Source organism: Mastomys coucha, unplaced genomic scaffold, assembly GCF_008632895.1.
Source record: "Mastomys coucha isolate ucsf_1 unplaced genomic scaffold, UCSF_Mcou_1 pScaffold8, whole genome shotgun sequence".
Classification (NCBI taxonomy): domain Eukaryota; kingdom Metazoa; phylum Chordata; class Mammalia; order Rodentia; family Muridae; genus Mastomys; species Mastomys coucha.
The window spans coordinates 45,049,992-45,067,761 of NW_022196914.1; the positions used below are offsets into that span (position 1 = coordinate 45,049,992).

At 36.1% G+C, this 17,770-nt stretch overlaps 1 protein-coding gene across 6 annotated transcripts in view; it reads left to right on the plus strand.

Moving 5' to 3' along the window:
- Positions 1-17,770, plus strand: part of Tmem161b (transmembrane protein 161B) — a 78,698-nt gene that overhangs the window by 56,477 nt on the left and 4,451 nt on the right. For 4 of the 6 annotated variants that reach the window (XM_031360698.1, XM_031360699.1, XM_031360701.1 and 1 more), the window contains 4 exons: positions 9,254-9,405; positions 9,859-9,919; positions 10,526-10,666; positions 13,164-13,277. In XM_031360698.1, the coding sequence (XP_031216558.1) occupies positions 9,254-9,405; positions 9,859-9,919; positions 10,526-10,666; positions 13,164-13,277 (468 nt within the window). The remainder of the gene's footprint in view (positions 1-9,253; positions 9,406-9,858; positions 9,920-10,525; positions 10,667-13,163; positions 13,278-17,770) is intronic. The other 2 variants (XM_031360703.1, XM_031360704.1) reach the window with 1 other exon arrangement.

Sequence of the window (17,770 nt, forward strand, 5' to 3'; positions counted from 1 at the left end):
CAGTAGATCAGTACGTCCTTTCCGTCTTGTTTGCCATAGAACTAACCTTCTGAAACCCTCATTTCTAAACAGTTATGTTTAATGTATTACTTTATGTGTACACATGTTGGGAGAGCAGAGGGTAGCTGGCAGGAGTCTGTTTTCTCCACTATGTTGGTTTGAGACAGGGCTCAGGCTTGTGGCCCATCTTCACCTGCTTGCCCATCTCCACTTACATCTTCACCAGCCTTTGCAGAGTCTTGTCCTGGAGTGCCTCTGCTGTCCTAAAAAATTCCCATGTCCCTTTTAGTTTAGGTGCCTTGGCTCACTCTCTGTTTGAAAGCATGAACTCTTATGTGGTATCTTTAGAAAGTAGTTTTTGAAGTTTTGTGTGCATCAAGCTGTCTTCTTAATCAGTTGATATTTTGGCTCAGCAGAAAATTCAAAACCAGTATTTCTTTGGAATTTTGAAGTATTGAAGAACTGGATGCCCCATTAACTCTCATGCTGTGCACACCACCACCCCCCATCCCACCTCCACCTAAGTACGACCTCTCTGGAACTTCTTTTCTTTCTTACTTTTTTTTTTTTTTTTTAATTAATGGTTAGTATTCTGAAATTTTCCTGTTAAGTCCTCTTTTACCCTTTAGATTAACAAAACAAAAGTTAGATTCTGTACCTTAGAGAGGATTTGGTCTTATTCTTGTAAAACCACCTGTTTTGAAAATTCATGTTCATTAGTTGTAGGAAGCTTTTTTTGTAATTATTTATCTGATGAGTTATTCTTCATCTGAACATTTTGGGGATGCTTATTGCTGACCAAGTAGAGTTACCTGTATTAGCATCTGGAATTGTCTGTATTTCATATGGAATTATTATAATTTTAGGTTTTTTAGGAAATTTTCTTGACTTTCTCAACTATTATGTTTCTTGCTTAGACTTTTACTACAGTTTAAAATGTTAGTGAGCTCTTTATTTGTTAACTCCTATGAAAATCTGTCTTATTGTATTGTATATTTTTATTAGTGATAATATTCCTTATAGAATGTTTCACTTTCCACTTTAGTTACAATGTATACATATGTGGGAATGGATATGCTTCCTATGTAGATTATGTGACATAGTCATTCATATACTACTAAAGAAACAAACATACATTTGTAACTAACTACTCACATTTTTTTCTGTCATTTTTCACTTTATTTCACATTGCTTCATGCAATGGCAGCCATCTTACATAGTCCTTAGCAATGAACTAGTTCTGCTCCATTTAAGTGGCATTTTCATAAAGTGTTCCAAACAATAGCATTTCCTCCACAGGAATATTGGGATTTACTGTCTGTTCATAGTAGAGACTATAGAAAATGGTAGAGTTTACGCACAATCCAGGCCATTTTCTTTAAGCTTTAACTCTGTTGAAGATGTTAGAGAACAGAAAGAAGTAGAATAGTATATTTAACTGGGTATGTGAGTTTTATTTAACATTGAGTGTGAGATAATAACCTACTGTGATTACTTCCATCCTTGAGATGGAATTAAATGCCATATACATAAATGCTATATTGACACCAAAGAAGAATGTGCTGACAGCCTGTTCTTGTCCTAGCTTTAACTGCTCTCATCTTTAACTCTATGAACCAAATCTACTAGCAGTGACTACTGTCTGGAACGTCTTTATTTCCTTATTGTATGTCCCTACTTATGAATCAAATGCAGGTCTCTGCAGAATTCCAAGCATATATACATTAATTGATTCAGATATTTTCTGCAGTTGTTACTAATGAAATATTCTTGGTTAAAGTAGTTCTCAAATTAGAAACATTTAACTTAATTAGTTCAGTGATTAAGTTACATAAGCCAGTTGTTTTTTTTTTCCATAATCATTTGTTTCCTTTCTTGGTGTGTTTATATTGATGTACTTACATTGGACAGCAGAAACGTTTTCTGTAGTCTTGAGAGTCCTAAAAGAAGAAAGCTGGCATTTTGAATGCATAGTATTAAATTTAAATGTTGGAGCCTGGAAGTGGCCACCTCTCGTCATCAGTGCACTCTAAACCCACACTGACTCCCCTCCCTGTGCATCGTCAGTAACTAAGTCTTCATGCTTCAGTCTTATGCCATGAGCTACAGTGTAAGGCAATGACAGTGAACACCTCGTAGCCAGGGAAGCAGCTGGAATAATGGTATTTGCTTCATTTGACGTCTTAGAGTTCTAGGAAAATGCTATGATCTCATGATTATGAAGCATTTTAACCTCATTATGAACAAATGAAAAGCAAAAAGGTAAAATCACCATAGCAGAAGCCAATGATCCTATGATAAAAGTAAAAATGTTAAAGTACTTTACAACTTACAGGCAAGTCTTTAAAATAAACTTTCTTGAGAATAAACTGTAGCCCAGAGTAGTATTGGGTCAGTTACATGAATTTCAAGGAGAAAGCTATGCTGCAAAGAATTCTATGGCTTCTCAATTAGACCTATTGTGCTTGGTTAAAGAACTAAATCACTAGTCACATTTCCACATTGTATTATACTGTGTCACATGTGTAAGATTCAAAAAGCATTATGCATGTCTTTATATCTAGCTAGAGTTTTTAATTTGCTATGGTTATGGACATGCAAATATTTATAAAACCAAGTTGTAGATACTTTAAATGAAAATAAGTCCTAAGGCTTTCCAGTTGAGGCAGTTTTATTTGTAGACATGCAAAGGTATACAAGTTAAATGCTACCTTATTTGCTGTGGGAAATAGCCATAGCAAAGTAGGGCGAATCAGTTCCTAGCTACTTCTAAGTCCCTTAAAAAGTTGTAAATTACTACATTCTTCCTCTGTACAAATGTGTTGCTTTAAATTAATATGGAAGTTGGAACTCTGAAGTAGTTTGCTTTAGATGTCAGGTCTCGTCAAAAAGGAACAGATACTGATTTGGCTAAGGTACCAACTTGAACTTATGAACTCCATATAACAAACATGTCTAAGCTTGTCTTTGTGTGTGTGTGTGCGCGTGTGTGTGCGTGTGTGTACATATACACATGTGAAGGTCAGGGAATAACTTGAGGAAGTCATTTCTCTCCACCACCCATGTTGGTTCTTGGGAATCACACTCAAGTTTGCCAGGCTTGGCAATAAATGCCCTAACAGACTTTTAGCTGGCCAGTCTGCCAGCCCCAGGCATGTTTCTAACTTTCTGAGGCTTTTTGTGACATCAGTCCGTTCAAACTACTCAGAAACCCAGAATGAAAGATGGCAGCAGAAAAATAGTCCATAATTTGTCTACTGATTTATAACTAGTTTGATATGCTCCTTTTAGCTAGGAAGTGATTTTTTTCTGAAGTTAAAAATTCAAGGGTAGCCTTTTGTTTTATTAGAATCTAGAACCGTGGTCATTACTGTTTGTTAAAATAAACTCATCTTTATGCTTTCATATATCTTTAATTGGTATTTTTCTCTTATTATCTGGTTAGGTTGACTCTGGTTCACTATAAGGTTGTTTTGTGATGTACTTTAAAACGTGTGATACTTTTTTCTAATGTCTAGAAGAATTTTATGTTCCTTTTTCTTCCTAAGTAATAATTAAGCCTACACTTCTAGGAGAATATGATAAAACTTTAAGGTAATGTTACAAACTTTTTGTACTGTTAAATTGGAATGATTATCTTGAAAGATTTTGCTAAATAGATCATAAGAATGAATGTGCTTATCATAAATTAGCTTTAAATGAAAATGCCTTAACAGATTAATATTGTTTTTAGGGTTTTGTTTGTCTTTTTGTTTTGTAGTATAGAATGAAAAATGTAATTGTCTTACTTGCTTTTCCACCAAGAAAAGTAGAAGTGGAAAACGTAATTATTTGAATAGGGGAAAAAATACTAGCATTTTTAATAATAGTCACAAAAATAAGTATATCATCTCTCCATGGTTGAACAAATTTGTTTATATGAAATTCAGTTTGAGTAGGAACACTATCTCTTTCTAGCAATGTGAAGGTTAGTTATCAGGAAGTTTCCTGTTTGGTGTGAGATTGATTTTTGTCCTGTAGCCCAAGTATGTGATGCCTTCAGCAATATGATTTTACCATGTAGCTATCATGAGTAGCCAAGTACAGTGACAATAGCTTGTGATAGTTTTAATATTTCTTGGACTTCTCTAACTAATAACTCATGGGGAGGCATCCCATGCGTCACACTTTGACTTTTATTTAATAACCTGTGGCTTCTGGGACATCTATGTGGGGTCCTTCTGCTCAAACTAGTGTTAAACTAGTCAGTTTCCATATACTTTTTCATTCATTCCTAGTTTTGATTAACCTGCTTGGTATTTTCTTTCCTCTTGCCCACTCTCTTGCCCACACCTCCACTTAATTCGTTAAGCCCACCCCAATCTCCTTTCTTTTGTATCCCATGGATCTTATTAGGCTTCCATTGGTTTACCCACACTCTTCCTTATATTCCTCTTCCTGCATAAGCCTCTCCACCCCCAATTTTCCAGCTTTCTGCTTTCTTTTTACCTGTAATCTATTTTCTCCTCCCCTTTAACATACCTCCCCATATCTCTCTTTTAATTTCCTGGCTTCAGCTTGTCTTCCAAGTTAAATACACAAAACAAAAGTTTGCAGCTGGGATACATATAAGAGGGAATTTGGGCCCTGAAATACTAGTTTTTCAATTCTATACATTTCTTTATTTTGTTGATCTTTGTGCCTGAACAAAGAACAGCACCACATTGTATGCACATTTTTCTTACTTATTCATCTGTTGGGATATCCTGGGTGCTTCATTTTCTTCCTCTTGTGAACAGAGGAGCCGTAAACATGGCTGTATGAGTGTCTCTGAGGTAGAGTATGAAGTCCTTTGAATGTGGCTCAGGAGTAGTATAGCTGGGTCTTCAGCAGTTTTATTCATAACTGATTTCCACTAGTTTACACTCCACCAACAGTATGTAAGGATTTCCCTTTTGCCATATCCATACCTGCATTTGTTGTCATTTGTATTAGTGTAGATGGCTGTTTCTGTTGGGGTGACATGGAATCTTTATAAAGAGTTCTTTTGATCACACTTCCCTGATGGGCAGTGATGCTGATGAGTACTTTTTAAGGTGTCTCCTGGCTCTTTGTATGAGAATTTTCTGTTCTGTTCCATAGCCCATATTTTAGTTAGAATCTTGATTTTCTTATTTTTTGAATTATTTGTATACTATGGTCATGAATCCCCGATGAATGATAGCTGGTAAATGTGGGCCTGTTACTTGTTTCATGTTTGCTTTGCTGTAGAAGCTTTTGAGTTTTGTGGGATACCATTTGTCAGTTGTTTTTATCTCCTGAGTGACTGGAGTCTTGCTCTCCAGCTTCTTGCCTGTCCTTATAAGTTGAACCCTGTACTCTGCTTTCTCCTCTCCTGGTTTTATAGTATCAGGATTATGTTGAAGTGGCCCTTGGTCTTTTTGTAGTTGAGTTTTGTGCAACTAGTTTTATTTGCGTGTTAATATCCAGGTTTCCCAGAATCATTTGATGAGATACAGTTTTTCTTCAATATATATTTGACAACTTTTCCAAAAGTTGTATAATCGTAGTTACATGAACTTATACTTGGGCTCTCAATTCTATCCCATTGCTCTCTGTTTCTGTGCCAGTTCCACACTGTGCTTATTACTGTTAGTGTAGTATAATTTGAAATCAAGTATGATGGTACCTCCTTAAGCATCTTTTGCCTCAGGACTGTCTTTGCTATCCTCTTCCTTTTTGCCCAGAAATGCTTGGGGTTGGTTTTGGTTTTCTGTATCTGTGAAGAGGCCATGTAATTTGGATTGTAATTGCATTGACTCCGTAGGTTGCTATTGGTAGGATGGCCATTTTTACAAGATTAGTTGTGCCTATCCATGAGCGTGAAAACTCTTCAATCTTCTCTGTTGTAAAGTTTTCATTGTAGAATTTTTTTTTTTATTTCCTTGGTTTGGTTTGTCCCTAGGCATGTTTATTTTATTATGGCTGTTGTAAATGGGGTTTCCTTTTTGGTGTGTTTGTCATTGGTATATAAGACTCTTGATTTGTATGTGTTTTGTGTCTTCCCACTTTGCAGAAAGTATCATCTATAAAAGTATTTTTGGTAGAATCTTTAGGAACTCTTATATAATCATATCTTCTGCAAACAGGGATACTTTATTCTCTTTTCCTATTCATACCCCATTTATTTCCTTCTCTTATCCTATTGGTCTAGCTGAGACTTGAAACTGTATTGTATAACAATCAAAAGAGTGGACATCCTTGTTTTATTTCAGATCTTAGTGTGAATGTGCTTGAGCTTTTCTGTATTTAGAATGATAGTAGCTAAGGGGTTTTTATAAATACCTTTTAGTATGTTGATGTACACTTCCTCCATCACTATCCTTTTTATGATTTCTATCTTGAAGGGATGCCAGATTTTATCCAAGTTTTCTAGTAAGGTGCTGTTATTTCTATGTTTTGATCTTCACTACATGATGAGTTGCATTTGTCTATGTATGTCAAACTATCCCTGCATTGCTAAAATTGACTGGAGACTTAATTTAGGTCAGGGTCATAGTCTCTCAATGCATATGGTCTTTTTAAAGAAATATACTAAATTAACATATAATTACATCACTTCTCCCATTCTTTTTCCTTCTTCAATGCTGTCCATGTCCCTCCTCACTCTCTCTCAAATTGATAGCCTTTTTTCCTTTAATTCTTATTGGTGGTGTGTATGCATGGCAGGGGGAGAGACAGTGTTGCAGAGCTACATAAACCCAGCCTTCTCCCCTTAGCAGTCATTAATGGCTGGTAGTTTTTTTGTCTAGAGGTCGGACCCTGTGCGATTTTTCCCTCCTTTCACATTAGTACAACTATTAATATTGCCATGATTCAGGTGTTTTTATGCAGTCACTTCTAGGAGATACTACAAACCTCTTGGTCCTCTGGTTTTTATAATCCCCCCCCCCCCCAGTCTAAATGTTCTCTGAGCCTTAGATATAACAGGAGTTGTATTGTAGATAGATCACTTTGATCTGAGTTCCCTGTGGTTTGTTGATTGCTGCATTGTGTCTATTGTTTTCTGTGATGGTCTTTATTTGTTGTAGAGAGAAGCTATATTTAACTGGAAGTTACAAGAATAAGTTTTAGCTGAGTGGTGGTGGCGCATGCCTTTAATCCAGGCACTCAGGAAGCAGAGGCAGGTGAATCTCTGAGTTTGAGACCAGGCTGATCTACAGACCAAGTTCCAGAACAGTCATGGCTCCACACAGAGAAACCATATCTCAAAAAACAAAAAATGAAACAAAACAAACAATCAAACAAAAAGAATAAGTTTTAGAATGTAGTTAAAAATTATGCTAGTCTAGTAAAGTAGGATGTAGTAGATTATCTTCTAAGATCTGTAACTTCACCAATCTCAGGTCGTTGGCTAGGTTTCTTGTACCAGGCATGATTTAAGTGAAATGAATATACCCCACACACACGGGGGGGTGGGGGGGGCGCTGACTTTAGTTTTAAGGTAAATATAAAGTAATGTGGTTCCTCAAGGCTTTATCAAAAAACCTGGTATTGAAGAGTCTCTGTAGCTAAAGCATAATTGGCAAAGTCTTTTTATGTATAAAAGTAGAGAAGAATAATATTGTGTTATATGTAATGGTTTCATGGAAGAGAAGCTTTAAAAATCATCTTTCTTAAAATAACATGGAAATGATGCTTTTAACAAACCTCTGAATCATTTGAATTGAAATTAACATCAAATAAATTTGATAATTTGCTTAAGCTTGATAGCACAGCATCATGTCAAGTTCAGCAGTGCCACAGTATTTTTGTAGCTACTTACAAATGATTGAGTAGGTGTTATTAAAAAGTAGGAAAAAGACTGACTAGCAGGTTCAGGTAAGATTTATATAGCAACAGTAGGGATTTTTGGAATGAAGCATAGAAGCACACCAAAGTCCTGCAGTACAGGGCGCAAGTGTCAGTATTGCATCTTAAATCCTTTCTGTACTCTGAAGAGATTGCCAGCTTTCCAGATTCAAAAGATGGGAAGATTTATTCTGTGCTATAGGAATTATTGAGCAGGATATACATATGTCTCATGGTTGAGTACTTGCCTAGAAAGCTTAAGGCCCTAGGCTGGGAACCTAATACCATTTATTCATTAATTGATGGATTAAATAAAATAAGATGTGAAACAAAATGTAGCTTCCACTTTAGCATAGAGCTTGCTCCTTTTGAAAAGTCAAAAATGTTTAACTAGTTTGAAAAGATCCACCTTTTACCTCTGTCCTGCCATTCATTGACTACTTAGTGTAGTTGTTGAAGAGTGCTGAGTGTCTAGGCTCTGAGTTAGGAAGCCTAGGGTTAAAGCTCAGTCTCCTCTAATCTAACTGCATGACTTCCAGGTTTTTGCCTAACTTCTGGCATAGATCTCTTTAGCTGTGGTTTGTTTTGTGTGTGACTAATACTAAAAGACAGCTGGTTTTTCCAGTGCTTAGCATGACATTCATATCAAACTTGCGTATGTATAGATTTGTTTACTGGCTGCAGTATGTTGTCTATTTGATTTATCTTTCAAGGAGCATGAGGTCCAAGTGCTGGGTTTGCATTATATTTGAGTTGATCCTAATTAAAGGAGTAAATATGTGTTGTGTGGGGTTCAGGTAATGTGTTGATTTTTGTTTTATTTTCAAGGTGGGCATGTTGAAACTTTGATCAGTTTGGAATATTCAGGTGGAATTGTCTTTGTTTAACCCTCATAAATGCTGGTTCTAAATAGTTTTCATATAACATCAGCAGCTGTAAGCAATTTGTAAATTTTATAATTTAGTGGTTACAAATGACTTCTGTGGTATTATAATATGTATTTTATTATAAGTGAAAATATTAAATATAAATGCTTAATAAGTATGCCCAATAAGAGTAGCGGCCTAAAATCTCTACCACTCCTTTTCAAGCTGCCATTGTCCTGAACCTATTGCTTTCTCACATTCTGTTGTTACTCTCATTAAATTTGAGTCATATACATAAGAAATTCATTATGTAATTATAATTTAATTTTTACATACTTTTCCTTAATTTAAAAATATAGACTCATATTAGATTTTTTCTTTGTGTTCTATCTCCATTAAGATTTTCATTAGTTTTCACTTCCCAAGGACCTCTGACAGACACTGGATAGAATCAAAGCGAATACTGTGTATTCTTTTGGCATTTGCCTCATGTAAAGATGGCTGTGCATAGCTCCCACAAGTTATTTGTGGTTTTTCCTGAACTTTTCCTTTTGCAGCAAAGTTCTATTTTCATTAACTACACACTATTTTAAAGTAGAAGATGGAGGTGAAAGGTCAGTTTGTGTCACCTTTGGATTTTTTTTCTTCGTTAAAGCAATGGCAGTTTTGATCGTAACAGAGAACTACCTGGAGTTTGGACTTGAAACAGGTAAAAAAGTTTTATACAACTTTAAAAATCAATTTTAGTTATATAATATAATTTTTATTTCAGTATTTAAGTTTTACTCAGATAAATATTTAAAAGTGGAGTTGGCTTATGTTCTAATTAACCTTTACTAATCTTCAATGAGATCTTTATTGTTACTGTTTTATAAGGTTTTATTAAACCTTAATATCCCCAAAATATTGTACACTTAGTTTTTTCTTAGGGTTTAATCAATTTCTGTAATGCTAAAGAATTAATTCAAATTTTCTGCACTCATGGAATATACAAGTATCAAAGGGATGTTTTAGAGACTGTTCTTGCTAATAACTGATTTTTATTGCATCAGCATACTTATTAACACACAGAAATAGGCTAGTCATTAGAATATAAGATGTTCTGTTTTCTAAGAGTGTATTTCTCCCTATGATGACAGTAATCTCTCTTTTTTTCCTACAGGGTTTACAAATTTTTCAGACAGTGCAATGCAGTTTCTTGAAAAGCAGGGTTTAGAATCTCAGTAAGTTTTTGACAACTTGAATATTATTTACTTTTAACATTTTTCATTTTTAAAGCAGTTTTTACTATAAATAATTAGTTGATTTTAATCAGTAAAAATAATTCCCTTATAATAGAACTCTCACTTCTCTCTCTCCCTCATTTCAGTATTGGGATCCAACCATGCGGCAGTGGATGCAGACAAGTAGGGGCTTACCCCTAAACTCACTGAGAGGGGCTTACTTCTAAACTCCATTGCCAGCCCTGGGTCATCACTTATAGGAACACTGTACTCATACTTTGTACAGTCATTTGAAGTTAGACTTTTCCATCAAATTCTTAGCTATATTTGCTCTTACAATCCCATTGTCTCCAAAGATGAAACTAACTAACATCCGAGCCATATGTCATTGATGTATAGCTTGGATTGTAGGTATTATTTAAGAAATATCTGGTTTAGTTTATAGTTCACCATGGTCTGTTAAAAATAAGATCAGTAAGTATGTATGTAGTACATACTTTGATGTACTGACATTATTATGAGTTATAAATTACTTGGATAGAAAAAATGGTTCTTACGAAGTTACCAAAAGATTTACCAGTTTTTTTTTTTAAACTTTATTTTTAGGGGTCCTGTTTCAAAACTTACTTTCAAATTTTTCCTGGCTGTTTTCTGTTCACTCATTGGGGCTTTTTTGACATTTCCTGGATTACGGCTGGCTCAAATGCATCTGGATGCCCTGAATTTGGCAACAGAAAAAATTACACAGTAAGCGGAAAATGTACATAAGCACATGCAGATAAATATATGTTTTCCATCTTAATTAAGGTATATTATTGTGATAAAATAAATTATTTTATTAAAAATTAATATTAATAAATATTTGATGTCACACCACTTTCTATCAGCTATAAGTAGTTTCTCTTTGGAATTTAAAGCCTGTGTTAAAAAGACATTTGTTGTTAAACTCATTTTTACTTGTTTAAATGAAAATGTTAAGGTTTATGTTAATTCTTTTTAATTCAGAGATTTATAATATTTCGGTCTCTACATTCAAACTGAAAAATGACATGGAAATTTCCTTTTTAAAAATGTAGATGCATAAAGTTTATGTGTTTATTCAGATATTTTAAATATTTTTATTTACAACAAATAATTTTAAGCCTGAGTTTCATTTGTAAGAATGTTTTTAAGTTGTTGATCTGCATGTTAGACTTAAAGTAATTCACAATTTTCTTTCAAGAATGTAAATACTCGAAATGCAACATCCTATATCAAGATAGTTTAACCAGCACATCTTATTTTGATTCTGAAAGGAAGAAAATATTAAACCTCTGCTCGTGGTTCTGAAGCCATTTCTGTAGTTATTTGGGGGGTCTTCGTTTATTTGGTTGATTGGGGTTTTGTTTGTTTATGGATAGAGACCTCTTAACAGGAAGGTGAGCTTGTATATACTTTCGTTTATATCCAGGATCTTGTCTTACCTGCAGTGCAAGTCATCCTGGAGAATACTCCATTTTTATATGCATATATGTAGTCATTAAGGGACGCTAGGAGGATTCTAAAATCACTGTTCTTTAAGACACTGTAAGATGCTAATTCCTCTCTTTACGTTTTTATCTTTTACCTATATTCTTTAATGTAATTTTCACTCTCCTCCTGTACTCCATTTTCTCCGAGTTTAGGTGTTCACTTGTTCCTAGCCGCCCCACCCTGTTACTCACTACTTCATCTCCCCCACTTTTTTTCTTTTACTCAGCATGCTCTTCACTATGTCCTGCCTTTCCCACCACCCAGCTCTCTAAAGGCTTCTTTTAAGACAAAACCTGATTCCCCCTCCTCTCTACACACACACTGCAGTCCACTAACCCCAGTGTTAGGATTTAAATAAGCTGAAAAGGGTGGGTGGAGGGGAGCCCTTCACAAGCTACTGAAACCGCTGTGGGCTGCTCCTTGATACTGGAGTGTTCCCTAGCAACACTGCATACCTAATACTGCTCTTTCTTCCTGGCCCTCCATGGTTTACCAAGACGGTGGGATGAAAGAATCACATTATAAAACATAAAACATTTAGTGATGGTTGGAGAAAGGGTGATGCTTCTATCTTCAGTAAAATGTGGCCTTATTTTAAGAGTTTTCCTTTTGGGAATTGGGGGTTTTGTGTTATTTCCAGTTTATTACAGCCTCATGTTGTGGTACAGCACTCACACTGTCGTGTTGTAACAGTATGGGCAAGCTAGTTCTGTTGTGGGTAGCCTGAGTGGCAAAGGAGCAACGTGGACTGCACGCCTCTGACAAAACACTGCAGCTTGTATTGTGTGTGGGATGTAACCACTTTCCTTGTCAGGACTTACTGTTCCTGACTCAGCCCTGTGTCCTCTAGACCTGACCCTACCATTTGTCTCTGTAGTAATATTGAAAGGTCTGTGTATTTTAAAACCTATCGTCAAGCCCTCTCTGTGGTTGATAGTGAAAGTAGTGTGTTGTAATAAAATAGTGTGACAAGTTTGTCTTTTGTTCCAAAGAGAAAAATTTTGGCAAGCAATGTATCTGTATCCTACAAATACAGATTTAGATACTAGTTAACAGAGGTTGCGCTCACTCCTGATAGCCCTCTGCTTTCTGCATGAGGAATGGAGCCTCAGTATGGTGGCTCATGTCTGTGGTTCCAGTGTCTGTGAGGCTCAGAGTAACACGAGAGCTAAGCTAGGCTGTGTTAACAAGAGCTGTTCCATAGAACTAAAAATAGGGGGGGGGGGAGTGCATTATCTTTGTTTACATATCATAAATTAATTTCATTTGTGTTTATAATAGTCCAAGAAAAAATACAAATCTTGAGTCATTTGTAATTTTGGCAGTATAATTTTAACATTATAAATGATCATTGCATATTGCAAGGTTGCTCAGTTGTAAGTTGTTGTCTTTCATTTGCCATTTGCCTTCTAATATTATGACTTTTCTAATCACTGTCATTTATTTGTGAATGATAAGCAAGTGTTTGGTTTAGCTGTGTTGAAAATTTTCAGATGACTTATGTGTATATTCCCTTGGGATCACTAAAATTAGATAATAATCAAAACACCTTATCTATTGAGTCCTGGATTTAAGGGATTGCCATGGAACTTTCTAGGTCTGCATGTTCTCACCTGAAACACTGAGTTCATAAGGATTCTGGCTAACAGTAAATGATTAGAAATGTCATACCCGAGTGATACTTGCACATTTTGTTTCTAGATCTTTATGTTTATTTCTTGTATACTTTCAGAACATTACTTCATATCAACTTCTTGGCACCTTTATTTATGGTTTTGCTCTGGGTAAAACCAATCACCAAAGACTACATCATGAACCCGCCATTGGGTAAAGAAAGTGTCCCTTTGTAAGTATGGGTACTTGAGTCCTGTGTTTTATTTCATTATATGTCAAAGTTGCTTTTCTTAATGGTAGGTAGGTTTGTTCATTTTTTTGAGACAGAGGCTCAGTATATAGCCCAGACTAACCTGGAACTCACTGTGTGGATGGATCAGTGTGGTCTTGAACTCACAGAGATCTGCCTGGCTCTGCTTCCTGAATACTAGAATTGAAGACATGTCACAGTTCTAAAGTTTTTTGTTTATCTGTTTTTATGATAAGTTGAGGTACTTTATTCTTTAATATTAGTGTAAGTACTGAAGATAAGGTTTAAACTTGAAGCTGCAGGCCATCATATAACCTATTTTTGACTTTTTTTAAAAAGAATACTAACAGTTACTACTCTACACTAATATTAGCCTATATACACCCTGAGATTTATCTCCTGCCGTCCAATTATCATCTGCCATTTTGCCTATTTAGATCCTTCTACATTTGCTTTTATTATTGTTCTATTGTGAAATGTATAGAGGGAAAGTAATGCCAATGAAAACTAAAGTGTTATTTATTTCCTTATCCATGGGAATTTTTAACATTTCCTTTTGCTTCATGCATGACTTTTAGATAAAATGTTTTTCAAATAAATTAGAGAACATATTTTTATACAATAAGTATGCAATTGCCATCTCTGACAAATGAGAAATTTTTTCTACAACACACTTAGGAAAATTAAAAGTAATGTCTTAAAATTATTATTATTACTTGTTCATATATCTGCAGTTGGACAACTATGTTTTAGCAGAATAAGATGTGAAGGAAATATAGAAGCAGTTTATTGACAGGCATTAATAACTACTCTGTGTGCTAGGTACACGTTGTGGGATTCTATTACAGTTCTAGAAAGGTATAGACAGCTGCTTCGCACTCTAGACTGGCTCCTCACTGTCACTGTCACTTGAGGCAGATTATTTAACTGTACTATCTCTGTTTCCCCATCTGGAAAAGGAAGTGATACCTACCTCACAGGGTTCTTGGTAGAATTAAGTGAAAGGTCACATGTCATGCAGCCCTTTGAAAAGTCCTTAGAGATATTCTTTTCACTAGTGTGTCATCAGAACTAAAATCAAGAAGTCTGACAAGTTGCTGGCTGCACAGTGTGAACTATGTCACATGTAGTATATACTTGATTGCCTTGAAGAGTAGGACCAGTGATGACCATGACATTTTTATTTTTACTTAATCTTTTTGAACTAGGGAACTATTCACTGAAGAAGTACTGTCTATCCTCCATATAACTAAACCAACTAAACCTTAATAATAGTTTTAACTTGACAGATTACAAGTAAAATTAGGAAAAACAAGGAAACTGGCATTTGTCAGAAACCAATTGTGCTGTGTAAGTGATTCTCAGCATTTTAGCTTGGTCTTTTATATAGTAATTGTTCATAGTTACATGTTCTCATTGACTAGATAGGATAGCAGACTCAAAAGTTAAAGAGTTGACTAATGGTGTTATTCAACCATTTTGTGGGAGACAGACCTCGGGATGCACATCTAATAATCCCAGTCATGGGTCTAAAGTCATGAGACCTAAAGATGAAGAGCTTAAGGTCAGGCTGGCAGCCTAGTGAAATTGTCATTTCTGCCTGCTCCCACCATCTTCCAAATGTAGCAGTACCAAAATTCATTATCCAGTTTGTTTATAAGCAACATCCTTGAGATAGTCTCAAAACTTTTTTCTCCATTGTTTTATCTTTGCTTCTGCTCTATTTCATAAAAAGTTAATCAAAATTAAAGCCGAAATATGCTCTATCTTATTCTTTTTTAGTTGTAAGTTAATAATTTAGTTGAAAATTTCTGTTTATGCTGCCTAGTGGTAGAGCACATCTTTAATCCCAGCACATGGAAGGCAGAGGCAGGTGAATGTATTGAGTTTGAGGCCAGTGGGGTCCATAAGGCAAATTCCAAGACAGCCAGTATACACAGAGAAACCCTGTCTCAAAATAGAATCTGTTTAAAGTTAAGCATCCATGTGGTAGATGATGAGATAATGAGTGTTGGTCAAAAAGAAAGTGATGTGTTTTTTTTTCTGTCACATAAAGTACTAAGCATATGGGATAGTGCTTGTAGTCAGAAGTAGAGTGGATATGCTGCTCTTCTGTTTGGATATGTGCTTGAATTTGTGCTTATATTCTGGTACAGTATTGAAAAAGAAAAATGTGGCTACAAGAAACCTTTGTATGTTTATAGCCAGAAAGGAAAACCAGAAGGTATCATAAAGACCATAACCTTGGAATCTGGGAAGAATTCTTTGTCCCCATTCTCTCTGATTGATTGATTGGTTGATTGATTGATTGATAGAGACTAAGTCTTATTGCAGCTCCAGATAACTTTGAACTCACAGTGGTTACCTGCCTCTGCCTCCATACACTGTCATATGTGGGCTTCTTTTTTAATTTCTGATACAGCCTCAGACCATAGCTTAGGCTCACCTGGAACTGCTACCCTTGACTTCTGCCTATCCTGTACCTATAGCTTTACCCCAGTTCAGATTCCTTCTTGAGACTCTCCTTCAGATCACATTATCATATACTTGTATTACCTTAGTATGTGTTAGAAGATACTTACTTAGTAGCTGATTCTAGATCCTGAACTTGAAAAAGGAGCCAGTCATTTTCTGGTTTATTCTAGTTATTTTATGTTGTTCTCCTCCATAGCTGTGAAATAGCCATCTTCGCTATGTTACCAGTCCGTCCTTGTTCCACACTCCGGGGAACAGATTTCTAGACAGGTCACTTGGAATAACAGACAGCTCCAGGGCTGCATACATTGTCTTTGACTGGCTCATTTGTCTCACTTATTCTACTGGAAATATATTGTTAAAATGTTATGTGTTTATGCTTTCTAGCCAACAGTGCCTTTGCATTGGAGTTTAAATCTGTGTGCCTTAAAGCCTTGAAAAGGGAAACAAAACACTCTGGATTATAAAGTTTTTGTCTCATTCCCATTTCTGACCTTCAGTTCAGAAAACACTCAAACAAAATCATATTTTCATGTTTTCTCTGCCTTTTCTTTGACTTTTTTATTCAACAGCATGATGTGCCATAGCACCCATATAGATAGTCCTATAGTTCACTTCCCAGGCAGTTGCTGTTGGACAGAAGGGTCAGGTAGTAATAGGACATGTTTAGGAAAGTGCTATGTGAATCATTTTAGGCCTTTTTTATTGTTTCAAGCTGGGAGATGGTTCCTTTGGTAAAGTTGATAGCTGGACAAGCATAGAGATCTGAGCTCAAGTCCCCAGAACCTACATGAAAAGCCAGGCATGACAGCACGTACTCTTATGGCATCTCCTCAAAAGCTAGCCTGCTTGGAAAAGCTTAAAGTATTTTGGTAATGAAGACAGACTTTTTGATGTCTCTTTAAGCCTTAAAGGTTTTTTTGTTGTTTTGTAAGAACTGTTTTCTGTTTGAAAAAGGTGTACCTTGTGAGTGATTTGATATAGTAACTCAGTGATGCTTGGTGCAGTTTGCACACACTGATTTTCCACATAAGAGCTGGAATTAAGATGTGTTGCGGGAAATATTAAAAAATGAACCTGATAACTCTCCGCAGGCTGGACCACGCTTCCGTGATTCTGCTGCCCCGCCAACTCTCTAGCCACATCAGACCTCAGGGCTCCCTCCCACCAGACCATCTCTCTGGTGGGCCCCACCCCCAGGTTCCTCTCACTACCGTGCAACCCATGGTCAGCCATCACATCACAATATACAGTATGCCGGTAGAATCAAGCCTCTTAATGCTTAATTAACCAATAAGATTTATGTATCAGTAATATCATAGTTTATAAGATGCCAGTACAATAATTTCAGATCTAATTGATAATGATAAAAGCTTTATCCCAATATTTCTAACTTTGTGAAATCATAGCTACTTGTGGCTGGAAAACACCACACAAGTGCACATCTGCAGCCATCTTCCTTTTCCTCCTACTCAGAGAGGCTCTCTGTCACTGCATCTCTCAGCTCCGCCTCCCTTTCCCTGTCCAATCACAGGCCTCTGCACTAATGTAATTGGGCAGGGAAAACCCCCCACAAAGATGCACCCTGAAATCGATGGTAGAATGAATAGAGCACACAAAGGGGAAAATTGTGTGTAGGCGGTGTCTCAGCTATGATTCCATTGCTGTGGAGGGACACCATGGCCAAGGCAACTCTTAGAAAGGAAAGCGTTTAATTGGGCCTGACTTACAATTTCAGAGGGTTAATCCATTATCATCTGCAGGCAGCACCCAGAGATTGTGTGCCACACTGGGTGTTACTTGAGCATAGAAGACCTCAAAGACTGTCCCAATTGTGACACATTTTGTTCAAAAGAAAGACCACATCCTCTCCAACCAGGCCACACTTCCTGATAGTGCCACTTCCTATGGGCCAAGCATTCAAACATGAGCCTCTGGAGCCCACACCTATTCAAACCACCACAATGGGGTGCATATATGTGCATATATATATATATATA